Source organism: Balaenoptera ricei, chromosome 10, assembly GCF_028023285.1.
Source record: "Balaenoptera ricei isolate mBalRic1 chromosome 10, mBalRic1.hap2, whole genome shotgun sequence".
Classification (NCBI taxonomy): domain Eukaryota; kingdom Metazoa; phylum Chordata; class Mammalia; order Artiodactyla; family Balaenopteridae; genus Balaenoptera; species Balaenoptera ricei.
The window spans coordinates 85624558-85648774 of NC_082648.1; the positions used below are offsets into that span (position 1 = coordinate 85624558).

Consider the following 24217-nt stretch of genomic DNA (forward strand, 5'->3'; position numbering starts at 1 on the left):
AGATGACTAAGACCGCGATGAAGAGTCGCCCCCACTTGCCACAATTAGAGAAAGCCCTCGCACAGAAACGAAGACCCAACACAGCCAAAAATAAAATTAATTACTAAAGATGACTAAGACACCCTCTGACCTTGAGGGATGCTCAGCTCATGAGAGAGACACATAGAGAGAAGGAACACTTGGCTGTGAAGTGTGGGCAGGGACTGTTTGACACATATCCATGTTCAAGTGGTTTCCCGCATGGTGTGGGAGGGCTGCCCCAGACAACACCGTCCAGTCTGCAGGATCCATGCAGGCCTCCTCCCTTGTTGCCCCTTTTGGGCTTTCTTGGTGCCTCAACACCCCCTCCCCAATTTGGACTTTCTCCCCACACACCCCCAGCCCCTGCACACCAACACCTTTTACTGGGCCTCCCCTTACTGTGGTTAAGACAACTTGGGGGAGTCAGAGGAATCTCCCCAGAAGGGGTCACCACCAGAGGAAGGAGGCACAGATTCGGCCTTTTTCTGCCGTCCATTTGATTATGCCAATCCCCACTTCACAAACTTTTAGGGATATTGCTTTGCCTAGCAAGTAAAATCTAATTTTCTTACCTTGGCATTTAAGACCCTCAGCTGTCTTGTATCAACCTACCTTTCCATTCTTGTTTTTTTCTGACTACACTTACATTATATTTCTAAATTCTGTACCTCGGTTGCAAATGCAAAGGCCTGCAGAGATCAGGCATGTAAGACAAATAAGTGAAGCAGGCTGGGAGTAAGGTATTAGGGAATAGTGGGGACTGTGGCAGACAGGAGTTCCTTTACTCCGCTTTAAAAGAGTGGCTCTGTGGTTGCTTCAGCTGACAGTTGCCACATGGGAATGTGGTCCAGTGTTGCTTGATCTTTAGGAGAAGATCAAGAGATTTTTAAAGAGAGGACAGAAAGCTGGATTTTTGTTGAGAATGCTCTAGACTTTTATTGTTGTCAATTTTAATTTGAACTTTACTTCAAATTAAGAAAAATGTGGGCTAACAAAACACATCTACAGAGCAAATCTGTCCCTCTGATTGTTTTAGGTGGCAACCCTTGCCTAGAAGGCCAAGTTCATGCCATCTTTTCCACGACCTAGTTCCTCCACCTAGAAAGGGCTTTGTCCCCTGAAATCCTGGGGAATGGTTTTGTCCAACTTTAAACTATTTCTTTCATCTTGCTTTGTACTGTTGTTAGTTGGAAAAAGGGAAAGAACACAGATTTTGGAGCCAGACAGATCTGGGCTTAAATTCTGCCTCTGGCACTTACTGGCTGTTTGACCTAGGGCAAGTTGAGGTCCAATTTCCTATAAAACGGAAATAGTAATTGTATTCTTGTAGAGTTGCTGTAAGGATTACAATCACTTATGCAAAGTACCTAGAACATAATAGACTTTCAGTTATCTTTTTTCATTATGATCACAAGTCTTATCTCCTTTATTGGACTCTGAGCTCCTTAAGGGCAAAGACTGGGCACCTAGAACATAGTATGTGCTTAATACACATAGGCTGACTAGTTAACAAGATCCATCCAGTGTGACATTTCCTGCCTGTTTATTGGTAACATGCATCCTTATCTCAAGTGGTGTTTGATTTGACTGCGCAGCTAAGACGTTGGGGGAAATACAGAAAGAAATATGGTATAAGGCTTTGATTGCTGATCCTGACCTTATGTGTTTGTCTTGCCAGGTTACGACGTTGCTGGGCCTGTTGCAGTTGGGCTCACCCACTGGAAAAATCCATATGCACAAGGCAGACCCACCCTCCCATCAGATCTGCCTCTCTTCGTCTCCAAAGATGCAGGCATCCCGGTATATCAGCGATCCCTCACTCGCAAGACTGAGCTGGCCACGCCTCTGTCTTGCCCAGCCTCACTGTCCATCACTCCAGTGCCTTCTTACAGCAGCAGCAGCCAGGAAACCCTGAGCCAAGACACAGCAGGTAACAGTGCTGGCTTCCTGTTGGAGATTCAGGACTCAGTGTGTTTAAAAGTTCCTTCATGCATTAGCCTGCTGAATGGATTGCATCTGCATTTCTGCTTGTATGATGCTATGGACCCCAACAATTCCCCCATATTCACTGGCCTTTAATAGCTTGGCTGTATCAGAAGGAAGGTTAGATGTGTTTAGAAATATTTGACCTAAGCGTTAGTTCTATTTGGTAAGATGTCGTCTGGAAATCAACTCTGAATCAGAATTCCAAGTTTTGTCATAGGACTTTTTGTTTGTTTAATTGTCATCCTCTATTTAGTGACAAGGCATTGATCTTGGATTACAGTCTTGTATTCAAAAAAGTCATTTTTGAATACTTACCTCATTTACTAGCAATACATGATGCTCCACAAATTTGATCTGTGTCATGGGTCTTCGAACCACTGCCAATGGGCCAAATCTTGGCTGCCACATGTTTTTGTTCAGCCCAAGAACTAAAAATAGTTTTTACTTTATTTTTATATATATATATTTTTTAAAAATACACTTTTAAAAATTTATTTATTTTTGGCTGCATAGGGTCTTCGTTGCTGCACGCGGGCTTTCTCTAGTTGCGGCGAGCGGGGGCTACTCTTCCTTATGGTGCGCGGGCTTCTCATTGCGGTGGCTTCTCTTGTTGCGGAGCACAGGCTCTAGGCGTGCGGGCTTCAGTAATTGTGGCTCATGGGCTCTAGAGCGCAGGCTCAGTAGTTGTAGCACACGGGCTTAGTTGCTCCGCGGCACGTGGGATCTTCCCTGACCAGGGCTCGAACCCGTGTCTCCTGCATTGGCAGGCGGATTCTTAACCACTGTGCCACCAGGGAAGTCCAGTTTTTACTTTAAGTGGTTGGTGTTTTAGTCAGTTCAGGCTGCTATAACAAAAGACCACAGACCAGGTAGTTCATAAAAAACAAATTTATTTCTTACAGTTGTGGAGGCTGGAGGCTTGAGATCAGGGTGCCAGCATAGTTGGGTGAGGGTCCTTTTTTGGGTCGCAGACTTCTCACAGTATCCTCACGTGACAGAAAGGGAAAGGGGCCTCTGTGGGGTCTTTTTTTATAAGAACGCTAATCCCAGTCATGAGGGCTCCGCTTTCATGACCTAAGCACCTCCCAGGGGCCCCGCCTCCTAATACCATCACATTAGCCATTAGGATTTCAAACGTATGCATTTTGGAGGGACACAAACATTCAGACCATACAGTTGGAAAAAATTAAAAGGATAAGAATATTTTGAGACACCTGAAATTCACATTTCAGTGTTCATATATAAAGTTTTATTGGACACAACCTCTTATGTATTGTCTATGGTTGCTTTCAGGTGACAAAGGCAGAGTTGAGTAATTGTGACAGAGACAGTACACTTGCAAAGCCTAAAATATTTATTATCTGGCCCTTTGCAGAAAATATTTGCTGACCACTGATCTATGTGATCTTTGGGGCTCATGACTTAAACAATCAGGGCAAGAAAAATGTTTATAACATCTTGTCTTAAAATTTATCACTTCCATTACACATTGAATTGCGGAAAGCTTTACTCATGCAAGGCTGGCCACTTAATTGTTTTTATTTCTAAAGTCTGAGTTGGAGGTTTAAGTTATGCAAAATCTATCCTGCCACTTTTTTTTTGTTTTTCTACAGATAGAGTGCTTAGAGATGAAGGTTTAGTTGGAGTAATCCAATGTGTAATTCCTGTTCTGGAGATAAATTATTGAATGTTGACCTTCAACATTCACAATGACACTCAACAAGTCACAGTTGCTGCCACCTAGAGAAGAGACACTGATGTTGCAGAAGTTCCAGATTATCAAGAGCAATCTCTAAAGCAGCAGATTGCAGACTCGCTAAATGTTCAGAATCCCCACAGAACTGGTTAGAAATGAAGATTCCTGGGCTCTACCCCAGGGAATGCTGTGTCCGTGGCACGGAGTGAGCTTCCGCATCTGCATTCTGCAGGCTGCTCCCTCCTGGAATTTTGACTCCCAAGGTTCCTCCACACACACCTTGGGGGACACCCTCGAAAGTGTCTTTGGTTAAGTGGTTGGATGATATTGCGGAGCGTTGGGGGATATTTGCATACCGTTAGCTCTGCCATGGCAAAACTGAGTATCTTTCTGATTGTCCTGATTGAATGTCAGTTGCAGAGTAGAAGAATCATGATCTGAAGTTCAAACATTTTCCATATTTAAGTTTGAAATCTCCTGGGTTTTGATGTTATCATGATTGAAAACTGAATCTTCTTGCTTTAAAAAGTTCAGTAAAATCCGAAGTTAAGAAATAAAGTCCTGCCTTTGGCCGGGGGTAGCTGCAAGGTTATGGCATTTCATGGTAAAGAGGAGTGTGAAATGGCAGCTGCCAGAATAACATTTTATCACATTTCCCTTTGAGTTGGCTTTTTTCTTTCTTTTTCCATAGAGCGTCACACTCAGAAGCAATCTGATTTTTGGAGGAGGTTTCTATTTTTAACTTGTAGGTTTTCAAAAACAAATTAAAAGCCCATATTTCTCTTCAATCCTAGGAACTTTCCATTAGCAATAAAATATTGAATTTTTCCATAAACTGTTTTTAATAATAATAATTAGTATACTTACAAAGTAAGCCTGACACTTAAGGATATATTAAACAAGCATGGGATATTTTATAATGGAAAATTATAGATGCTGGTGTAGCTTCTGTAAGTCTCAATTATGATTATAGGTTAATTATTGCATTTATTTGATTTCTTATAGCAGTTTATTGATTTTAATAGTGTTTTTTGTGTGAAAGCTTCCAGTTTCCTTTTTCTTCTTATTTTTTAATAGAGTTAATTTCTTTTATATGTATATGTATATATATATTGCTAGTTTGAAGAAAACTCTGAGGTAAGTCAGTTTAACTATAGCAGAATGTCCTACAAATTCCAGACTTTGCTAGACATCCCTTCATATTTCTAATCTGTCTTTCTTCTGCATAAACTTCAGGTCTGATGTAGAGGAGCTTACAATCTGTAGGCACAAAATCACCATACAATTATTTATTGATTGTTGGAGTTTTCTCATGTTTAAGAATTCTCCAAACATATTTAAAAATCATTTTTCCATTTATAATCCCTACAACTCTACAATTCTAGAAGCAACTGAAAAAACACTAAGTGACTAGAGCTTTTGAAATTCTCATTTTATTGAGCTGTTTTCCCTCTTGCCACTACCCTATTCCATCATTCCTTCCCTTCATCGTGTGACTAATTTCATCGTGTGTAGAAGTTTCTTCTTGGGTTGGACTTTAATTAATCCTGTTTGCTACCTTGTGCAGTTAACAACCTGTGAAACTGCGTGGTGGCCCTGGATGCAAGCTCCTTCTTGGTGGCAGAGAATGTTTTAATCAGTAAATTAATTGTAGCAGGTTAAGTTGGAAAAACAGTGTCTGGCTTGTTCTATCCCTGCATTCATCCATCTCTCCATCCATTCATCTATCCATCCATCCAATACATACTAAATTTCCACCGTGTGTCATGTACTGCAGTAAACCCTTGGGATAGAAAATTGAGTAAAGCATCACCCCATATAAGAAGCTCAAAGTCTGCAGGAGGAGACAGATATGTAAATCAAGTATTTTAATTCAGTGTTATAAGTGCTAAGATAGAAGATTTCACATTAGGTGATCACACACACATTTTTGTTATTAAATTATTTAATTAATATGCTATTAAAATACTACTAATAAAGTATTAAAATGTGATATAAAATATAACTTTAAAATATGTAAGTAAAAACACATTGAGTGCAAAAGATATTATTAAATTATTTCTTCAATTAAAAGAAGATGAATTTGAGAGAACCATAGGAGGAATGTTTGGAAACTGTCTCCATCTCAGATATTCTGAGTAGGTTTGATACCCAGTTTTTGCTAACCAAGCTTTACATCTTGCATCATCACTACCACACAACTTACAGTTTTGGTCACTTTCTGCCACCAACTGATTCTCAGCCACTCTCTTCCATTGTATTTGGTTCCCAGCTGTGTGCTGATGACTCCAAAGTGATATTTCCATGTCTTATTTCTCTGACAAACTTTAAAGATATATTTACAACTGCCTACCAGAACTTTCAGCCTGGATATATCCCAGACATGTTAAAACTTATGTGTCCCAAATGGAACTTTCTTTTTGGTAGCCCTCAAAGCTGAATTTCTTTTTTTTCCCCCTCCTATCTTTTTTCTGTTTCTATAAATTTATTTGTTTATTTATGGCTGCATTGGGTCTTCGCTGCTGTGCGCGGGCTTTCTCTAGTTGCAGCGAGCAGGGGCTACTCTTCGTTGTGGTGCACAGGCTTCTCATTGTGGTGGCTTCTCTTGTTGCGGAGCACGGGCTCTAGGCACGTGGGCTTCAGTAGTTGTGGCTCACAGGCTCTAGAGCGCAGGCTCAGTAGCTGTGGCTCACGGGCTTAGTTGCTCCCCAGCATGTGGGATCTTCCTGGGCCAGGGCTTGAACCCATGTCCCCTGCATTGGCAGATGGATTCTTAACCACTGTGCCACCAGGGAAGTCCCAAAGCTGAATTTCTTATTGTGTTTAATGGTGCCACAGCCCATCCAGACTCCCAAGCCCAAAACTGGGTGGCCTCATGCTTTAACCCTCTGCTGGCCATCAGCCTCCACAGCCAGCTGGCTAACATGTTCATCGTCTACTTTAGAGATAGCTCTAGTTCAGAGCCTCCACTCCATCCCCATGGCACCATCTCAGCTCAAGCTCTCATCATCTCTACTGGACTAGAGCAGCCTCCCCACATCTTAATTCTTCCATGTCCTCAGGGTTAGTTCGCCAAATTCATCTCTTTCTCTCTTTTCCATTCTTCCTCCCTCCCTGCCTTCCTCCCTGACTTGAAAAATCTCTGTTGTTTCCCCATTGTCAGTAGAAGAAAGCCTAAACACTTTATACATGGTACATGAGGGCCTTCCTAACTAGCTTTAACTGACTCTAGCATCTCTCACCACTCTCCGCAGATGCAGCCACACAGTAGGTACACCTAATGCTTTACAGTTCCCTAAAGATCCATGATTTTTCACATGTGCCAACTGCTTGGATGCTCTTCCTTACATTCTTATTCTAGAAAATTTATTGAAGACACCTAGCTAAGAGTTGACCTCCTCTGTGAATTCTTTCCCTTTCCCCCTCAGCATATTTAGTCATTCTTTCTGTTTCTATTGGGAATTCCTATTGATGTCGTGAATTCTGCCCTTATTTGACTGTAATATAATTTTATTCTTATATTTCTTTTTATGGCTAGCCTACTAGATGGAAAGTTCTTGAGCTGAGAATTAATGTCATAATCATGTATTTGTTTGGTCAGTGTAGAGCCCAGCATATAGGAAGTATGTTGTCTAGGACCATTTAAACTGCAGATTAGACACTGTTAAAAGAGAGAATTAGGCCTGGAAGATAGATCTGAAGAAATTACTTCAAATGCAGTATAGAGAGATAGAAGATAGCAAAACAAGAAGGGGGAGGTTGAAATATAGAAGACAGAATGAGAATGTCCAATATACTTTTAATAGAAATCCTGTCTGGATTAAGAGAATAGAAAGAATGGAGAGAGAGAGAATATTTTTAAAAACACAGCTGCTGAGAATTTCCCAGAATTGATGAGAGACACAAATCTTTTGAGTCAAGAAACAATGAATGCCAAGCAGAATAAGTAAAAATAAATCCACATATAAACATATTTTGGTGAGTCAGCAAAAAACAAAGAGAAAAATCTTAGGAATCTGAGGGAAAAAACAGACTTCCCACAAATAATAAACAATTGAACTGAGGATAGATGTTCCAATAGTAATTATAGAGGCCAAGAGACAGTGCATCGCTATCTTCAAAGTGCTGAAGGAAATAATGGTCAATTCAGAATTCTGAATCCAGCCAAATGATCATTGAAGAGGGAGATCATCATAAGAACATTTTTTGGAAAAGACTGGGAAAGTGTACCCAATGTACACCTACTGCAAGCATGACTGAAAAGCCTATTTTAGAAAAGAAGAAACTTGAACCTAGAAGAAAGGCTAAGATGATAGAAATAATAAGAGGAAGAAATACATTCCTAATTTAAAAAGGTCCTTCTAGAAGAATGGTTTTCAACCAGGGACGATTTTACTTCATGGGTACATTTGGCAATGTCTGGAGGTATTTTTGGTTGACATAGCTAGGCAGGAGGTATTACAAGCATCTAGTGTGTAGAGACCAGGAATGCTGCTAACCATCTTGCAATGCATGTGACATGATCCCATGTTCATCATTAATTCTTAACACTGCTTCCTCCCTTTGAGTTTCTCTTCCTATGTGTTGTACCTTGCCCTTGCAATGGGCCCTCACCTTTATGGCATTTCCAGGGCTCTGATCTCTCTGCTCTATCTGGGGCTATCCTTGATAAAGTATGTCCTTCACACTTTTGATTTTCCCTTTTCTATGTTTCTTTGTGTCCTTTAACTCTTCCTAAATTGTATCTCATGCTGCACCTAAGCCTTTTCTCTTCTTGTTCACTTATACCAATTTCTCAACCTTGACACTATTGACATTTTGGGCTGAGTAATTCTTTGCTATGGGGGGCTGTGCTGTGCATTGTAGATGTTTAGCAGCATCTCTGGTTGCTACCCACTGGTTGCCAGTTGTGACAGCCAGAAATATCTCCAGACATTGCCGAATGTCCTCTGGGTAGGGGCAAAATTGCCCCCAGTTAAGAACCACTGATTTATACTAATTAAGTCCAGTTCTGTTCTCTGGACTTCTGCTTAGTGGGAATAATCTGATAATCTAATCATTGAGATAGGATACATGTATTATAATGACTTTTACCCTATATTTAACAAGAGCCTTTTGCAAACTGTGCCCTAATCAAAAACATGGAGGGAATCCCTTTCCAAAGAGGGAGGTTTTCCCCCTGAGAATTCAGTTAACACCTTTGATACTTGTCCATCAGCCCCCCGTATACAGTCCTCTGAAATTATGTCATAAATCAGAGCTCCTCCATTTGTGTCCAAGAAGACCAGTGATAATTTCCCTGCATCTGCATACACAGAAATAAGCAAAAACTCATCCCTTTTTTCTTGTGCCTTCCTTCCCCTGTCTCCTGTGTCTCACAACCTTCACATAGTGATCTCTTGGTAGAGCTGGGTTTTGAAAAAGATCCTAAATGAATTCCATACATTTCTTATGGATTTTGAAGATGATCCTCATTTGTGAAAGGGAAGGGAGATGTGAAATGACCATTCTTTGTTCCTGATCAGTGATCATTTCCCAAGAGCCTGTCTTGTCATTGGGATGGAAGATGTTCACTTACCTTTCCTAGTGACCTCGTAGGGCATATCAGTGCTTCTACATGTGCAAACTTTGAAAACTGTGCTATGAATTTGCCTGAGGTGTAGAGTACCTGGGAAGTGGTACCCACTTAATAGCACGAATTCAATTTCTTTCAACAAATCATGACCAGATATATTCAGAGTGGATGCCAAAGGAGATAGGGAGGAATTAAATTTCAGAGCTAGGGTGCCACAAAAAGTGACCCTGCAAGTTGAGCTACTGATATGACCAGGAGATGAGAGTAGTTTGACCCAGCCGGGAGACCGGCATGCTCGCTTTTAGAGATGCCCAGAGATACTCATGGACCTGCCCCACTCGCAGGGGCAGGCCCAGCCAGTCTAAAGGCAAAATTTCCGCTTCAGTGTTAGCTCAGCTGAATTCACGGTACAGAGTAATGGAAAGGATAGCTACCCTCTGCAAAAAAACAGGACAGTATAAATTAGACACAGTTTCTAAACCATTATATCTATAGTGGGTTTCTTGTAGACAACATAGAGTTAGATCTTGTGTTTTTATCCACTCTTATGATCTGTCTTTTGATTGATATAGTTAAACCATTAACATTTAAAGTGCTTATTGATATAGTTGGGTGAATATCTACCATATTCCTAACTGCTTTCTATTCATTGCATTTGTTTGCTGTTTCTTTTTTCTTCCCTCTTTCTCTGCCTTCTCTAGGTTTTTTTTTTTTTTTTTTTTTTTTTTTTTAAATGAAAGCTTATTTATTTATTTATTTTTGGCTATGTTGGGTCTTCATTTCTGTGCGAGGGCTTTCTAGTTGCGGTGAGCGGGGGCCACTCTTCATCGCGGTGCGCGGGCCTCTCACTGTCGCGGCCTCTCTTGTTGCAGAGCACAGGCTCCAGACGCGCAGAGCTCAGTAGTTGTGGCTCACGGGCCCAGTTGCTCCGTGGCATGTGGGATCTTCCCAGACCAGGGCTCGAACCCATGTCCGCTGCATCGGCAGGCAGATTCTCAACCACTGCGCCACCAGGGAAGCCCCCTTCTCTAGTTTTAATTGAACATATTACAGGCTTTTTAAAATGGAATGGGTACCTACCCACTTATCTCTCTGCCTTTAAAATTTTTCCTTTTGTCAAAATGTCCCTGAAGGGGTATTTCAACTTTAATTGTATGTGGTGGAATAAGTTTCCTGGTAAAGTTTATATGGAATGTGGGTATCATGGTTAACCTACTAATATTAGGAAGTAATAATAAGTGAAACCACTTGTCCTGGTTTTCTGGGAGGTGATTTGTGGTTTTCTAGAATACTGGCTGGGTAGAAGATGTCACAGTAGAAGGGCAGGCATTTGAGTAGAGGTTGTTCAGGTGAGGAATTGGTGTTCCAAACATTGGGACAGTGTATGGAGACTGATGCCAGAGCAGCTGGGGGTTAAGTGTGTCCTTCACATTCAAGGTCGAGCACTGAATGCCTTATACATAGAGATATTGTTACATGGGGTGGTTGGGTTCTCTGGGACTGTTACTCTGGTATTCAACTTTTTTGGCATTCCATGAATTAAATGGCATTTGTGAGGGGGCCCAGAATCTTAACCACCATATATATACCACTTCTCTGAGAAAAGCTGAGGTTAGTTGGGGACCACCTGCACTTTAAGACCTAAGAGGGTCATTGGAGATGTTTATTGGATAAGAGAATTGGCTAAGAGAAATAAATCACTGAGCTTTCTTCAAGTTTCCTAATTTCCCCTTGTTCTCAAATTTGGCTATATCGTTCTTTTCAGAATTCAAGATCATGTCCTGTCATTTAATTTCTGATTCTAGCACAATCCTGTTCATCTCTTTTCCAAGTGTGGTGGTTATTTAGTTTTAGAAGACTGAAAGCATCAGTGAATCAGGGAATGATTAATGGCACATGAGGACAAAGTCAATTAAATGATGCAGTTATGAAGTTGCTTGAGGATTTCTGATATAAGAAACTGAAAAACTTGATTTAAAGCTGTATTAAATCTGATTTGCAAAGGATAATATATTTTAGAATCAAAAGGCATTAAAGTGCTCCAATAAAGTCATCCATTCATCCAGTCATCTAGATTCTTGTTACTTGAAGTGTGGTCCTCTAGAGATAAGAGGGCTTGAACTGGGATTAAGCAATATAATCCAAAAGGGGCGCATCTGAGGGGTATTTTGGAGATAGTTTCAGTACATGTTGGTGATTAATAGATGTGGTATGTTGAGTGAGTGGATATTCCACATGTTTCCAATTAAGTTAAAATATAGTACTGAAGCTTTGTTGTGTAGGCCAGTTTTCTCTAACTTTAATGTGAATACAAATCACTTGGAGATCTTGTTAAACTGCAGATTCTCATTTAGCGGGTGGGGGTCGGGGGGGGTGACATTCTGCTTTTCTAACAGGCTCCCATGTGATCGTTGTGGAGCCTGGAATTTAGTACGAGATGCAGATAACAATATTACACCAAAAAATGTATGGTTACCAACAGGCAGGTGCTGTGAAGGAAAGGGTTCTTCTTAAAGATCCTTGGAAATATTGTTTTTTATCAAAACATGTCTCTGAGTTCCCAAAACAGCGCTCCATAAAGACATTTGCTTTACCACCAGTTGTAAGTGGGAAGTTTGCTTATACTGTGTTAGGGGAAAATGATTGACCTGTGTGGTATAAGTGTTCTAACTTTCTCATAGACATGGTTTAGATACAAAAACCCCAGCAACCATAGTACTGCTGGAGGGAGGAATTAGTTAGCTTGGTTTGGGTTCCCTGGCAGATAGATTCTGAGCCAGAGATGGGCAGGTAAGAAGTTTATCAGGGAGAGCCCTTGGGATCAATGTGTATGAGTGTATTTGTGTGTGTGGGCGGGGAGGGGAGGTAAGGGGGAAGGAAGCAGGATTGGGCAGAGAGAGGATTTGGACTGTGATGATATACACAGGCTTCAACCCAACGCATAGGGAGATCTGGAGCTGGGACGGCCTTCAAAATTGTCCCACAGTGGGGCTTGTGTACCCTCCCATCACTGCCTGGATGCAATCTGCTACAGGGAAGGGGTGTGGCCTTGAGAAATTCTCTTGGAGGGCAAGGGCCAAAAGACAGACTCAGCTGAGAGCCATCAGCACCAATACTTATAGCAGCTGGGGGAGTGAGCTGGTGCATACAGCCTCTGCTACGTCAGCTGATTGAAATGAAGCGATTAAGCTAAATGGGAAAGGCAAGTTGGCTGCACAGTGGATTCCTCAAGCCACGGGTATGGTAAGTCTGTAGATCTCTGCCGGAATGGGGAGGTGATGACTGGTAACTTGTTTGTTAAACTGAGTCCTGAGTTGAAATAGGTTAGGATTTTTGAGATGTGCTTCATCAGAGTTCATCCAGTGGGTTTGTGGACACCAGCTGCCTTGTAAATTATTTTGAAAGCCAGGAACACATAGAGCAGGGGTCCCCAGCCCCCAGGCGGCACAGCAGGAGGTGAGTGGCTGGTGAGTGAGCGAAGCTTCATCTGCTGCTTCCCATCGGTCCCCATCGCCCCCCCCCCACCCCGTGGAAAAACTGTCTTCCACGAAACTGGTCCCTGGTGCCAAAAAGGTTGGGGGCCGCTGACATAGAGGATCAGGGCTTTGAATTCTGTGGGGGAAGAGGTCGTGCATCTGGGCAGATTTTCTCAGCACCCAGTTTCAGGTTCAGCTTGTATTTCTCGCCAGCAAAGGGGCACCTAAAGGATTGGGTAACACCCTTCTGATGACTGTGTGCCTGGTTAGGAGGGTGGGAATTTGGAAGCTTTGTACAGCCGTTGTCTTTTCAGCAAAATAGGGATACAACTGGTTTATGGTTGTAACCAGAGAATGGGCAAGTTCCCTCCAGTTTTCTCATCCGGGGTCGTGTGATTCATGTTCATTTATTCAACGGCTGTTCCCAGAGTGGCTAGTATGGGCCAAGCACTGCATTAGGACCTAGGCTGGGCTCCTCTCTTGTTGGAATGACAGTGGAGCGGGCTAGTGGATTCAACAGCTATTAATCAATCACACGTATAAAATTTGATTAGCTCAATGAAGGGGGAAAAAACCACTATTATGGATTCCGCGCGGGCGTTGCTGGCTGGGGAGCGGCGCAGTCACTGGCCGGGGACGGGATCCGCGGCTGACAGGCCGCCTGGGCGCCTCGTGGGGATGCGCTGGGTGCTCCGCGGAGGCGGCGTCGGCGGCTGCAGGGGACGAGCTAGCGCCGGAAGCCCGCGGAGCCCGAACGGCGCGCACAGGTAGAGCGGAGGCGCGAGCTGGAGCCGCGGGGCCGCGCGCTCACCTGGGCGGCGCTGTGGGAGCCGGGCTCCAACAGCGAGCGCAGCACCTACCCGCCCCAGCAAACAAACAAAAGCAAAACACTGTCGGGATAAATCTAGAGGGGATTTATTTAGATTTGGAAACGGCTAGAGACTGAGAGTGTGATAGTAAGTTGAGGGGTCTCAAGGATGTATTGGAGCTGGTGAAGATTATAATGGGAATGTGGGCCAGGAGACCAAGGACCTGGCTTCTCTTCCCAGTTCGACCACGTATCAAGGTACCTTCACACGAAGGACTTAACCTCTTTGAGCCTTGATTGCTTCATCTGTAAAATGGTGCTGTTATGAGACTCAAAGGAGATGAAATAGACAAAAAGTTTTTTAATCCCAAAATTTAAGTGAAAGCTATTTCTATTAATTACTCTGGCCCGCTGATTGCTTCTCTTTTCTTACCTGTCTCCTGTGTCCTGGATTGAGCTTGGATGCCGAGTTTAGTCAGTTGTAAAATGCTATTCAGCTACCTTGTCTTAGCTTGTGGCTTTCAACTTTTTCTTTTTCTTTTTTTTTACCACTACCTAGAGTAAGAAATACTTCCATATTGTGATCTACCACTGCTACTTTTTCTTCTTCCTTCTCTCTCTCTCAACTGAAAAAATGTTTCAGGAAATAATACTTATCCTCGTGTGTTATGTACTCTGATATTTCATTCTTTTCCCCCCAGAAGTGCTAGTCGTAATCCATTAAATTGATGACATTGCCTACTAATGATTGCAATTTATAATTTGAACAGTATTGATCTAGATAAGATTGTAGTACCTCAGATCCTCTGAAACCATACTAAGGTGACAGAGGTAATTTTTTTTTTTTTTTTTCTGGTGTGTGTGAGGTCTGTTGTACAAGGAAATTATTTCTCTTTGGAGACTGATCATTAATGTTCTTTAAAAGTCATCGGACGCTTATGGCACTGAGGCTGTCTCCCAGCGTTGGTAAAGCGGTGATCCATTAGAGGGGCTCTGTGTACCCTGAGGTTCTCAGTGTTAAGTCAACAAAGAACTATGGCAAAGGACCCTTTGCCATAGTATCAGCATCAGTTAACCATTACCAGTATAGTGTCAGTTAACCATTACCACGATAATACTGCACACCAGACAACCCCCAAAGCTCAGTGGCGTACCGTGCTGAGCATTCACTCCTGCACCTGGGATGAGGTAGCTCTGCAGGTCTTGCCTGGGCTCACTCAGTCTCTTGGAGCTGACTGGCTGTTGGCAGATCCAGGCTGACAGCAGCTGGAGCAGCTGGGGTGACTCAGCTCTGCTCCACGAGTCTTTCGTCCTCTAGGAGGCTAGTCCTGGCATGTCATCGTGCAAGGGAAGGCTCTGCGAGCTTCTGCTGGGGACACATTAGGCAGTATCACATTGACCAAACCATGCTACATGGCTGAGCCAGAGTTAAGGATGGGGCAGAATGTCTCTCAGTGGGAGAGCACTGCAAAGTTACATTGAAACAAGATGTGGGATTAGGCTGTGAGAAACTGTCATTGGCTCCAATTCTTTATTCTTCGCTGTCTCGCACATGATCTCCTTGACTCAGAAGTGGCCCTTTGCACAAGTAGGTCTCAAATCTGAGTCCTTGAGGCTATTTTCCTGAAAGACACCATGCTGTCCTCATACGCTGGTTCAATTGTCTTCCTTTTACCTAAACTTCCTTGTAAAGCCCCCTTCTCTTCAGTGTAGGTCATCTTAGGAAAGTAGATGTTTGAGGACTGCCTGCCCTGCCAACATAGGAGATATGCCTCCACCTGCCTGAATCCTAGTGTGGGCAGTATTTAGATTAAGGCACAACCCACACCATAGTTTTTACTCCTGTTTTCTCCAGTTTTCCCGAAGAATATATACTACTGTAGTATGATATTTTTGAGTTGATTCATGAAGCTGGATATCTAAGTGAGAGATACTTTAATGAGTAAAGTTAGTAACAGTCTATGTCAAAATATTGTATTTTGTCTCAAAATTTCCCTTAAGACTTAGCTCTGAACTTCTAGCTGTCTATTGGCGATCCCTACTCTCAAGCTCCCACAAGCATCTGTCTAAACCACTTCTGTGTTTCCTATTTCAACAAACTGCGTCACTATCCACCCTCTTCCTCAGAGTGAAGAGTCATCTTTAACCCTTCATTCACAGCCACTATCTATCAGCTCTTTTTCTCTTGTGAATAATGGCTGGCATCATTATTCAGCCAGACACTGGAACTGTTCTTCGTTCGTTTACTTGGCCAGGTTCTGTGCTAAGAACTGGGGATGTGAGAGTGACTAAGACATGATGCCTATTTCTGAAGCTTAGTATCTAGTCAAGAAGGAGAATTGTCAACATATACCTCACAGTGTAGAGCTATGAATAAAGTATACTTTTCAACCCTTTCCTACATCTAACTGCTCATCAGTTCTTGCTCATTCTGCCTCAGAAATATACCTCAAACCTACCTCTTCATTCCTGTGATCATTTTCCCATGAATGGGTCGGAGCTTTCTATTCTTCTCAGGGCTGGGGCAGTAGCCTCCTGGATGGTCTCCCTGCCTTCACTCTTTTCCCAGTCTGTTCTCTCTTCCGTCAGCCACTTGATATCATTGGCTAAAACATTGACTCAAGGTGCCATTCCTTGGCTTGAAAACCATGAGAGGGTTTGGTTGTTCTACAGTAAGTGGAACATAGAATTATCATATAACCCAGCAATTCTGCTCCTTGGTATATACCCAAAATGATTGATAACAGGTGTTCAAACAAAAACTGGTACACTAATGTTCATGCAGCACGATTCACAATAGTCCAAAGTGGAAACAACCAAAATGTCCATGAACTGATGAATGGATAAACAATGCATATCCATGCAGTGGAATATTATTTAGCCAGAAAAGGGGATTGAGTACTGATATAGGCTGTAACATGGACGAACCTTAAACATTGTGCTAAGTGAAAGAAGCTAGACACAAAATGCTACATACTCTATGATTCCATTTATATGAAATATCCAGAATAGACATCTATAGAGACGGAAAGCAGATTAGTGGTTGCCAGGGATTAAGGGAAGGGGAGAATGAGGAGAGATTGCTTAATGTGTATGGAGTTTCCTTTTGGAGTGATGAAAACGTTCAGAAACTGGTATGGTTGTACAACATTATGAATAGACTAAATGTCTTTAATGGTAAATCTTACGTGTGTTTTTACCACAATAACATAAACGTAAAACAAATTATCAGGGCTCCCTGACCAGCTATGGTTCAAGTTCAAATTTCATAGCATGTAGTTCATAGACCCTCATGGTCTAGGCCAGCCTGGCTTACTAGCTTTGGTCCTCCCAAGCATCCTATGAACCAGCCCTACCTGGTGTATTGTAACATCTTCCTGCCTTTGCTTATGCTGGACTCTCACCTGGAGTGCCCTGTGCTTACTTTTCTGCTTGATGAAAGTTAAGATCTGGCTTAAGTGCCATTCTTCTATGAGGGCTTACCCATGCTCCATGCTCCTTCCTCCGTGTTCCCGTAGCACCTTATTCAGATCATTAACCACAGTGAGTCATAGTTGAGTGTGTATCTTCACCCTGCCAGATAGTGAGTGCCATGCAGGCAGGGAAAATGTCTGATTTGAATTTGAATCCCTACGGCCTTGCACAGGATGCGATACTTCCTAGTTCATGAGTATTTATTGAATTGAATTTGGTTAAGGCTTGATTACTGTCTTGGTTCTGCCCTTAAACTAAAGCTGTAGCTCTAATCCTTAAGTTAAAACTCTCTGTAACAATCACTATACCTTGATTGCAATCATCCTTGATTATCTTCATCTAATTACCATGAATTGACTTAACCGTATCGAATTTCTTCCTAGTTTACTAGCACCTGCTCAACTAAACTGTTTGTGTTTTTTTGGTAATTGGAGCACTCGCTTTGCTTTCACCTGCCCTCAGATTTCCTGATATTGCAGCTAATGTTCTTACCTCCCTTTCCTATGCAGATAAGTTCTTTGAAAACTTAACATTTAACCATTTTCTGTTTTCTAGGGAAAATGTGACAGAGGACAGGTGTTTTGCTATTTCATTAGAGGATCAGTTTGTCTTAGAATAGCATAGTTCGCAAAGAGGGTCAGAGCGATACAGCATCAGGAGAAATCCGGTAGTTTTCCCCCACTTAATCGCAAGTCAGGGCTTCTTCACATGTCATTTTTTTCTCAAGCGTTGGATATCCTTTCTGTATTAAATAAACTGCAACAACAAAGTTAAAGTTACATCTAAGTGAACGGGGATATTTTACGTTATTCTTCTGTACTGCTAGTACTTTCCCCCGGTTTTATTGAGATGATTGACATATAATGTATTGGTTTAAGGCTTACAGCGTAATGATTTGATACATATATAGCAAAATGATTACCACAATATGTTAACATCCATCAGCTTACAAAGTTAGTTTTTTTCTTGTGATGAATTTTTAAGATTTACTGTGTTAGCAACTTTCAAATATACAATACAGTTCAGAACAGTAGTCCCTCCCCTAATCCACAGGGGATATGTTTCAGGACCCTCAGTGGATGCCTGAAACCACAGATAGTACTGAACCCTACATATACTATGTTTTTTCCTGTGTATATATATATACCTATGATGAAGTTTAATAATTAAGCACAGTTAGAGATAAAGAACAATAAATAATAGAGTAATTATAACAGTATACTATACTAATCATTATATGGTCACTCTCTCAAAATATACTCACCCTTCTTGTGATGATGTGAGATGATAAAATGCCTATGTGATGAGATGAAGTGAGGTGAGTGAGGTAGGCATTGTGACCTGGCATCAGGCTACTACTGACCTTCTGATGACAGAAAGAGGGTCATCTTCTTCAGGTGATCCTGGATCATTGAGCTCTGATGATATCGATGGTTGGATGGCAGGAGCAGATGATGTTGATGGTTGGGGATTCTGGGGAGGACAGAGTGGGACAGCATGAGATTTCGTCACGCTACTCAGAATGGCTTGCAACTTAATACTTATGAATTGTTTATTTCTGGAAGTTTTCACTTTATATTTTTGGACCGAGGTTGACCATGAGTAACTGAAACGATGGAAAGAGAAACCATGGAAAAGAGGGGACTGCTCTATTAACTATAGTCACCATGCTGTCTATTACATCCGAGAATTTATTTCTTGTAATAGGAAGTATGTACCTTTTTTTTTTTAAACTATTTGTTGTCTGTAATTCAAATGTAATTAGGCATTCTGTTTTGTTTTGTTTTTTTTAATTTTATTTATTTATTTATTTTTGGCTGTGTTGGGCCTTCGTTTCTGTGCAAGGGCTTTCTCTAGTTGTGGCAAGCGGGGGCCACTCTTCATCGCGGTGTGCGGGCCTCTCACTGTCACGGCCTCTCTTGTTGCGGAGCACAGGCTCCAGACGCGCAGGCTCAGTAGTCGTGGCTCACGGGCCCAGTTGCTCCGCGGCATGTGGGATCTTCCCAGACCAGGGCTCGAACCCGTGTCCCCTGCATTGGCAGGCAGATTCTCAACCACTGCGCCACCAGAGAAGCCCGGAAGTATGTACCTTTTGACCATCTTTATCCATTTCTCCCACCCTGTGCCTCTGACAACCACCAATCTTTTCTGTTTCTATAAATTCACTTTAAAAGACTTCTACATGTAAGTGAGATCGTACAGTACTTGTCTTTCTGATTGATTTACCTCAATTATGCCCTCAAGGTCAATCCATGTTGCTGCAAGTGGCAGGATTTCCTTCTTTCTCGTGACTAAATATCTCATTTTATATGCATATCTTTATCCATTCATCTATTGATGGACCCTTACTTTGTTTCATATCTTGACTATTGTGAATAATGCTGCAAGGATCATGGGAGTGCAGATATCTTTTGGAATTAGTCTTTTTGTTTTCTTTGGATAAATACCCAGAAGTAGAATAGCTGCATCATATGGTAGTTCTGTTTTTAATTTTTTGAGGAATCTCCATACTGTTTTTCCATAGTGGCTGCACCAACTTACATTCTGATCAGCAGGGCACAAAGTTTCCCTTCTGTCCACATACTTGCCAATACTTGTTATCTCTTGCCTTTTTGGTGATACCTCACACCTGTTAGAATGGCTATCTCACTGTGGTTTTGATTTGCATTTTCCTGATTCGTAATGTTGAACACCTTTGCATGTACCTGTTGGCCATTTGTATGTTGTCTTTGGGAAACTGTCTATTCAGTTCCTCTGCCCATTTTTCTAATCAGATTTTTTTTTCTATTGAGTTGTATGAGTTCTTTATATATTTTAGATATTAATCCCTTACCAGATATATCATTTGCAAATATTTTCTCCCATTCAGTTGGTTGCCTTTTTGTTTTGTTGATGCTTTCCTTTGCTGTGCAGTAACCTTATAGTTCAATGTAGTCTCACTTGTTTTTTTGCTTTTGGTGTCAGATCCAAAAAAATCATTGCCAAGACCAATGACAAAGAGCCCCTCTATGCTCAAGAAGTTTTATGGTTTGTACTGCTAGCCTTGAATTTTATCATAGTATAGGTTGCTACAGAAAATGTTTTTGAGTTATTTTCCTCATTTACTTTTAGAAGGGCCAAGATTTCAATATTTTGTGTCCTAAAATACCACTTTACTTTGGAGCCTTCCTACATAAAAAGTAGACTAGTAAAGATTCAGGATGAAACTTAAAGGTGTCACTTTAATTTGTGTACATATCATTATTTTATAATGTGATTTAATGATGGAACAAGCATTGACCAGGAAGCCCAAGTTAACAAGAGACAGGAGAACAAGAAATTAGATGATGACTCTTCTCACTCCACCCCAATATTTAAGCTTTAAAAAAAAAAATCTGCCTCATATCTTGAGGGAAAATTTGCTATACAGATTCAGTTGTACTAATTAAGAAATACTTTCATTGTTTGGCTGAAACAGAAGAGGAGCCAGAAAAATCTGAGTTTTCAATATGGTCTCATCACTTATTTTCTACGTATCTTATTTTAAAATAAAACAGGGATAAGAGTACCTACATCGTGTGTTTTTGTAAGGATTCGAAGAGTCAGTCAACTTAAAGCCCTTAGAATAGGGCAGCATGTAATCACTGCTATTTTCATGATCATAAATCTAGTTACGTATGTACCTAATTCATCCAATGTGTAATGGGCACCTCTGTGACTGCAAAGTGCAAAGTGGTGTGGATGTAAAAATGAAAAGCAGGGTCCTTGGCCTCTTTGGAGCTTCCAGCAGAGACAATAATTTCACACATGGTTATAATTCACTAGAATACACTCATCTCTCATCACTTTCGTCCCTCACACCCCTCATTGGGTCTATGTCTGCTCTTTATAATAATGGATCCTGTCCCTTCGGCCTCTTCAGGGACTTTTTCAGCTTCTTTCCAATTAGTGTGTACATTCACTCAAGTCCTACGTCGATGAACGAAGACAAAACCCAATCCTCGATCTATAACAAAAATGAGCAAACCCAAATACCAACAAAACAAGCAAAACCCAACTCTTAACTCTAGGGTGCCCTCTAGTCACCGCTCCCCGCCCCTCTCTTCACAGCCAGACTCCGAAGAGAAGCCTGCATTCATTCTCTTCCCTTTTCACCCCTTTCTTCCCTTAAGTGCATCTGACACCTTCACCCACTCCTGTATGGGCTATATTAAGTCATCGGTGACCTAATCGCCAAACACTGTAGGTATTTTCCCATCCTAACCTCTCCCTGTCTTGGTGGGGATATTTCAGCTTTTGGGAGATCTCCGTGTAGCCCATCAAGCCCTGGGTTCTATTCCACTTCTGTTCTTCTCCTTCACTAGACCCTCTCTATATGTCCCTTAAATATCAATGTAACCATAGAGTCTGCCCATTTCTCCAATTCCATCTGGGCTTCCTGGTTTGTAGCCACTACCCCATTTCACCTGTGATCTGTATTCTGTATTGTAGGCTCAAATCTCCCGCCTGACCTTTTCTGACTTCTTTCTAGACATATCCATATAGATGTCCCACAGGTACCCCAACTCAGGTAAACCAAAACCTCCTTTTTTACCCCAAATTCTTTTTCTTCTGTATTTTCTGTCTTGATGAATGTACCCAGTTGTCCAAGCCAGAAACCTAGAATAATCCTAGACTTTTCTGTCCTTCTCCCCACATCCTGGTAGTAAGCCGTGTTGAATCTATCCTTATTCCTACTCTCCCTGCCTTGGTTCAAACCTTGTCACTTTTTTAATAAATTTATATTTTGTCTGTGTTAGGTGTTCGTTGCTGCGCATGGGCTTTCTCTAGTTGTGGCGAGCAGGGGCTACTCTTCGTTGCAGTGCGTGGGCTTCTCATTGCGGTGTCTTGTCTTTGTTGCAGAGCATGGGCTCTAGGTGCACGGGCTTCAGTAGCTGTGGCATGCAGGCTCAGAAGTTGTGGCTCATGGGCTCCAGAGTGCAGGCTCAGTAGTTGTTGCACATGGGGCTTAGTTGCTCCGCCACATGTGGGATCTTCCCAGACCAGGGCTCAAACCTGTGTCCCCTGCATTGACAGGTGGATTCTCAACCACTGAGCCACCAGGGAAGTCCCAAACCTTGTCACTTTTGTCTGGACCAATATGTTGTCACTAGTCTTCCCAGTTGTATCTCCAAACCATTTTCTTGATACTATTGATAATACTATTCTTTTTTGCCCTATTATGCTTCTTGCCCAACTACTTTGATCAATGTGTATCTATTCTCCACTCCTTCAAGTACTACAGCGTTTACTATAAAGGAAAAGAATAAATTCAACACTCAAAACTCCCTTTATAAAGGAAAGGCCAGAAAGTATCGTGAGGATTACATCATGCCTAGAAATGTCCTAAATGAGACACTTTGGATCAGCGATTGGCAGTTGAGGGCCTTGCAGTGAGCCTTTCCTCCTTCAGTGTTGAGTTCCTCTGCTCTGAAATGCTCTGACCCAGAATTTCACTCTTCACGGAAAGACTCTGACCCCAGAGTCACCTGCTCTCGGTCCTGGCTCATTCAGCAATAGAGTAGGGCTGACATTGAACTGTACTTGGATATGAGTTGTTAGCACAGATGGTGGCCTCAGTGTGTGACGCTTGCCACGTGACCAGTGTCTGAGAGCAGATGGGTGCCTTCTTTCTGCACCAGCTGACACTTGAATCCTCCTCAAAGGCATAAAGTACAAGTGGAGTGAGGCGGTCTGGAGCCGGCAAGGCAAGGAGTCAGATGACAGTGTTCTATCCTCTCTGGCAGGAGCTGCTGGGTGTGTGTCCTAAGGCCGGATCTGGAATTTCGTTTCCCATAGGAGACATGTTACTCTCCCAAATTTTGATTTAATAATGACAGCTGCCACTTATATCCCTCTGAATAGTTCACAGTGTGCTTTCCTATGCATTATCTCATTTGATGTTCACACTGACCCTGTAAAGTAGTGTATTGGTTTCCTAGGACTGCTGCACAAACTTAGTGGGATAAACAACAGAAATTTATTCTACCTCAATTCTGGAGGCCAGAAGTTTGAAATCAAGATGGCAGCAGGACTGTGTTCCCTCTGAAAGCTCTAAGGAACAATCTTCCCCTTCCTCTTCCAGCTTTTGGTAGCCCCTGGAATTTTTTGGTTTGTGACAGCATAACTATAATCTCTGCCTCTGTCTTTATATGGTCCTGTGTGTGTGTTCCTCCCTTCTGTCTCTTGTAAGGACACTGTCACTGGATTCAGGGCCCATTCTAAACCGAAATGATCTCATCTTGAGATCCTTACCTTAATTACATCTGCAAAGACCCTTATTCCAAGTAAGTTCAGATTCTGAGGTTCTATGTGGGGATATATTTTAGAGGGCACTCTTCAACCCACTACGGATAGGTATTAGTATACTCATTTGAGGATGCAGAAACTTAGAGAGGGTAAGTGTTTTGCTCAGACACATCGGAGCATGGACTCAAACTTGAGTCTTTGGACACCAGATCTCACATCTTCCCACCGGGTCATGTTAGCCCCCAGTCTCTCAGTATGTGGGTATCTTTGTGCAGCGAGAGCACCGCTTTCCTTCCATGTGTTAAGCGCCACTGCAGTCTTGTGAACTGCGTGTATCCTTGTCAAATCAAGAACAGACCACATTGGAGCTTTCTTACTGTGGCTGAGGCTAGAACGGGGGAAGAGTGAGTTAATGATGGATCCTTGGCTCAGTCATTTCTCTCTGCTTTATCCTTCTCTTTCGTATGTCTTCAGGACTATCAGGAGGGGCTGGGCAAAATGTAGCTGCTGGAGTTGTGTGGTCAGTGTGGCCGAGCTGACTTGGCGAGGACTTGAGACCCCTTCCGACATGCTGCTTCCCTCCTTCCTTGGGCGAAAGGCACCTATACTCCACACCTAAAGCTTGAAAGGAAATGCAAATGTAAACAACGTTTTCAGTTTCTCTGTATGCTGCTGAGGAAGGTCAGATGAAGGTCAGATAGAGGTCAAGGTTGTGGGGTGGAACCACCCCAGCATCCTACTGCTGTCCAGGACCTCTCCATTGGGCCTGTCCCCCTGGGATGGCTCTCTTGCTCCAAAACTTCCTTTTTTTGCTTCCTGTATAAAGACTTTCTGGTCCCATGTGCCATTTTTCTGAAGGATTTTTTTCTTATTTACTTAAACCTTTTATTATGAAATATTTCAGACATGAAAAA

General features: G+C 42.2%; 1 protein-coding gene across 1 annotated transcript in view; it reads left to right on the top strand.

Annotated features, from left to right (window-relative positions):
* ANO4 (anoctamin 4) overlaps positions 1 to 24217 on the top strand; it is a 459674-nt gene that overhangs the window by 24520 nt on the left and 410937 nt on the right. Inside the window, exon 3 of the mRNA XM_059937385.1 lies at positions 1700 to 1951. Coding sequence (XP_059793368.1) covers positions 1700 to 1951 — 252 coding nt within the window. The remainder of the gene's footprint in view (positions 1 to 1699; positions 1952 to 24217) is intronic.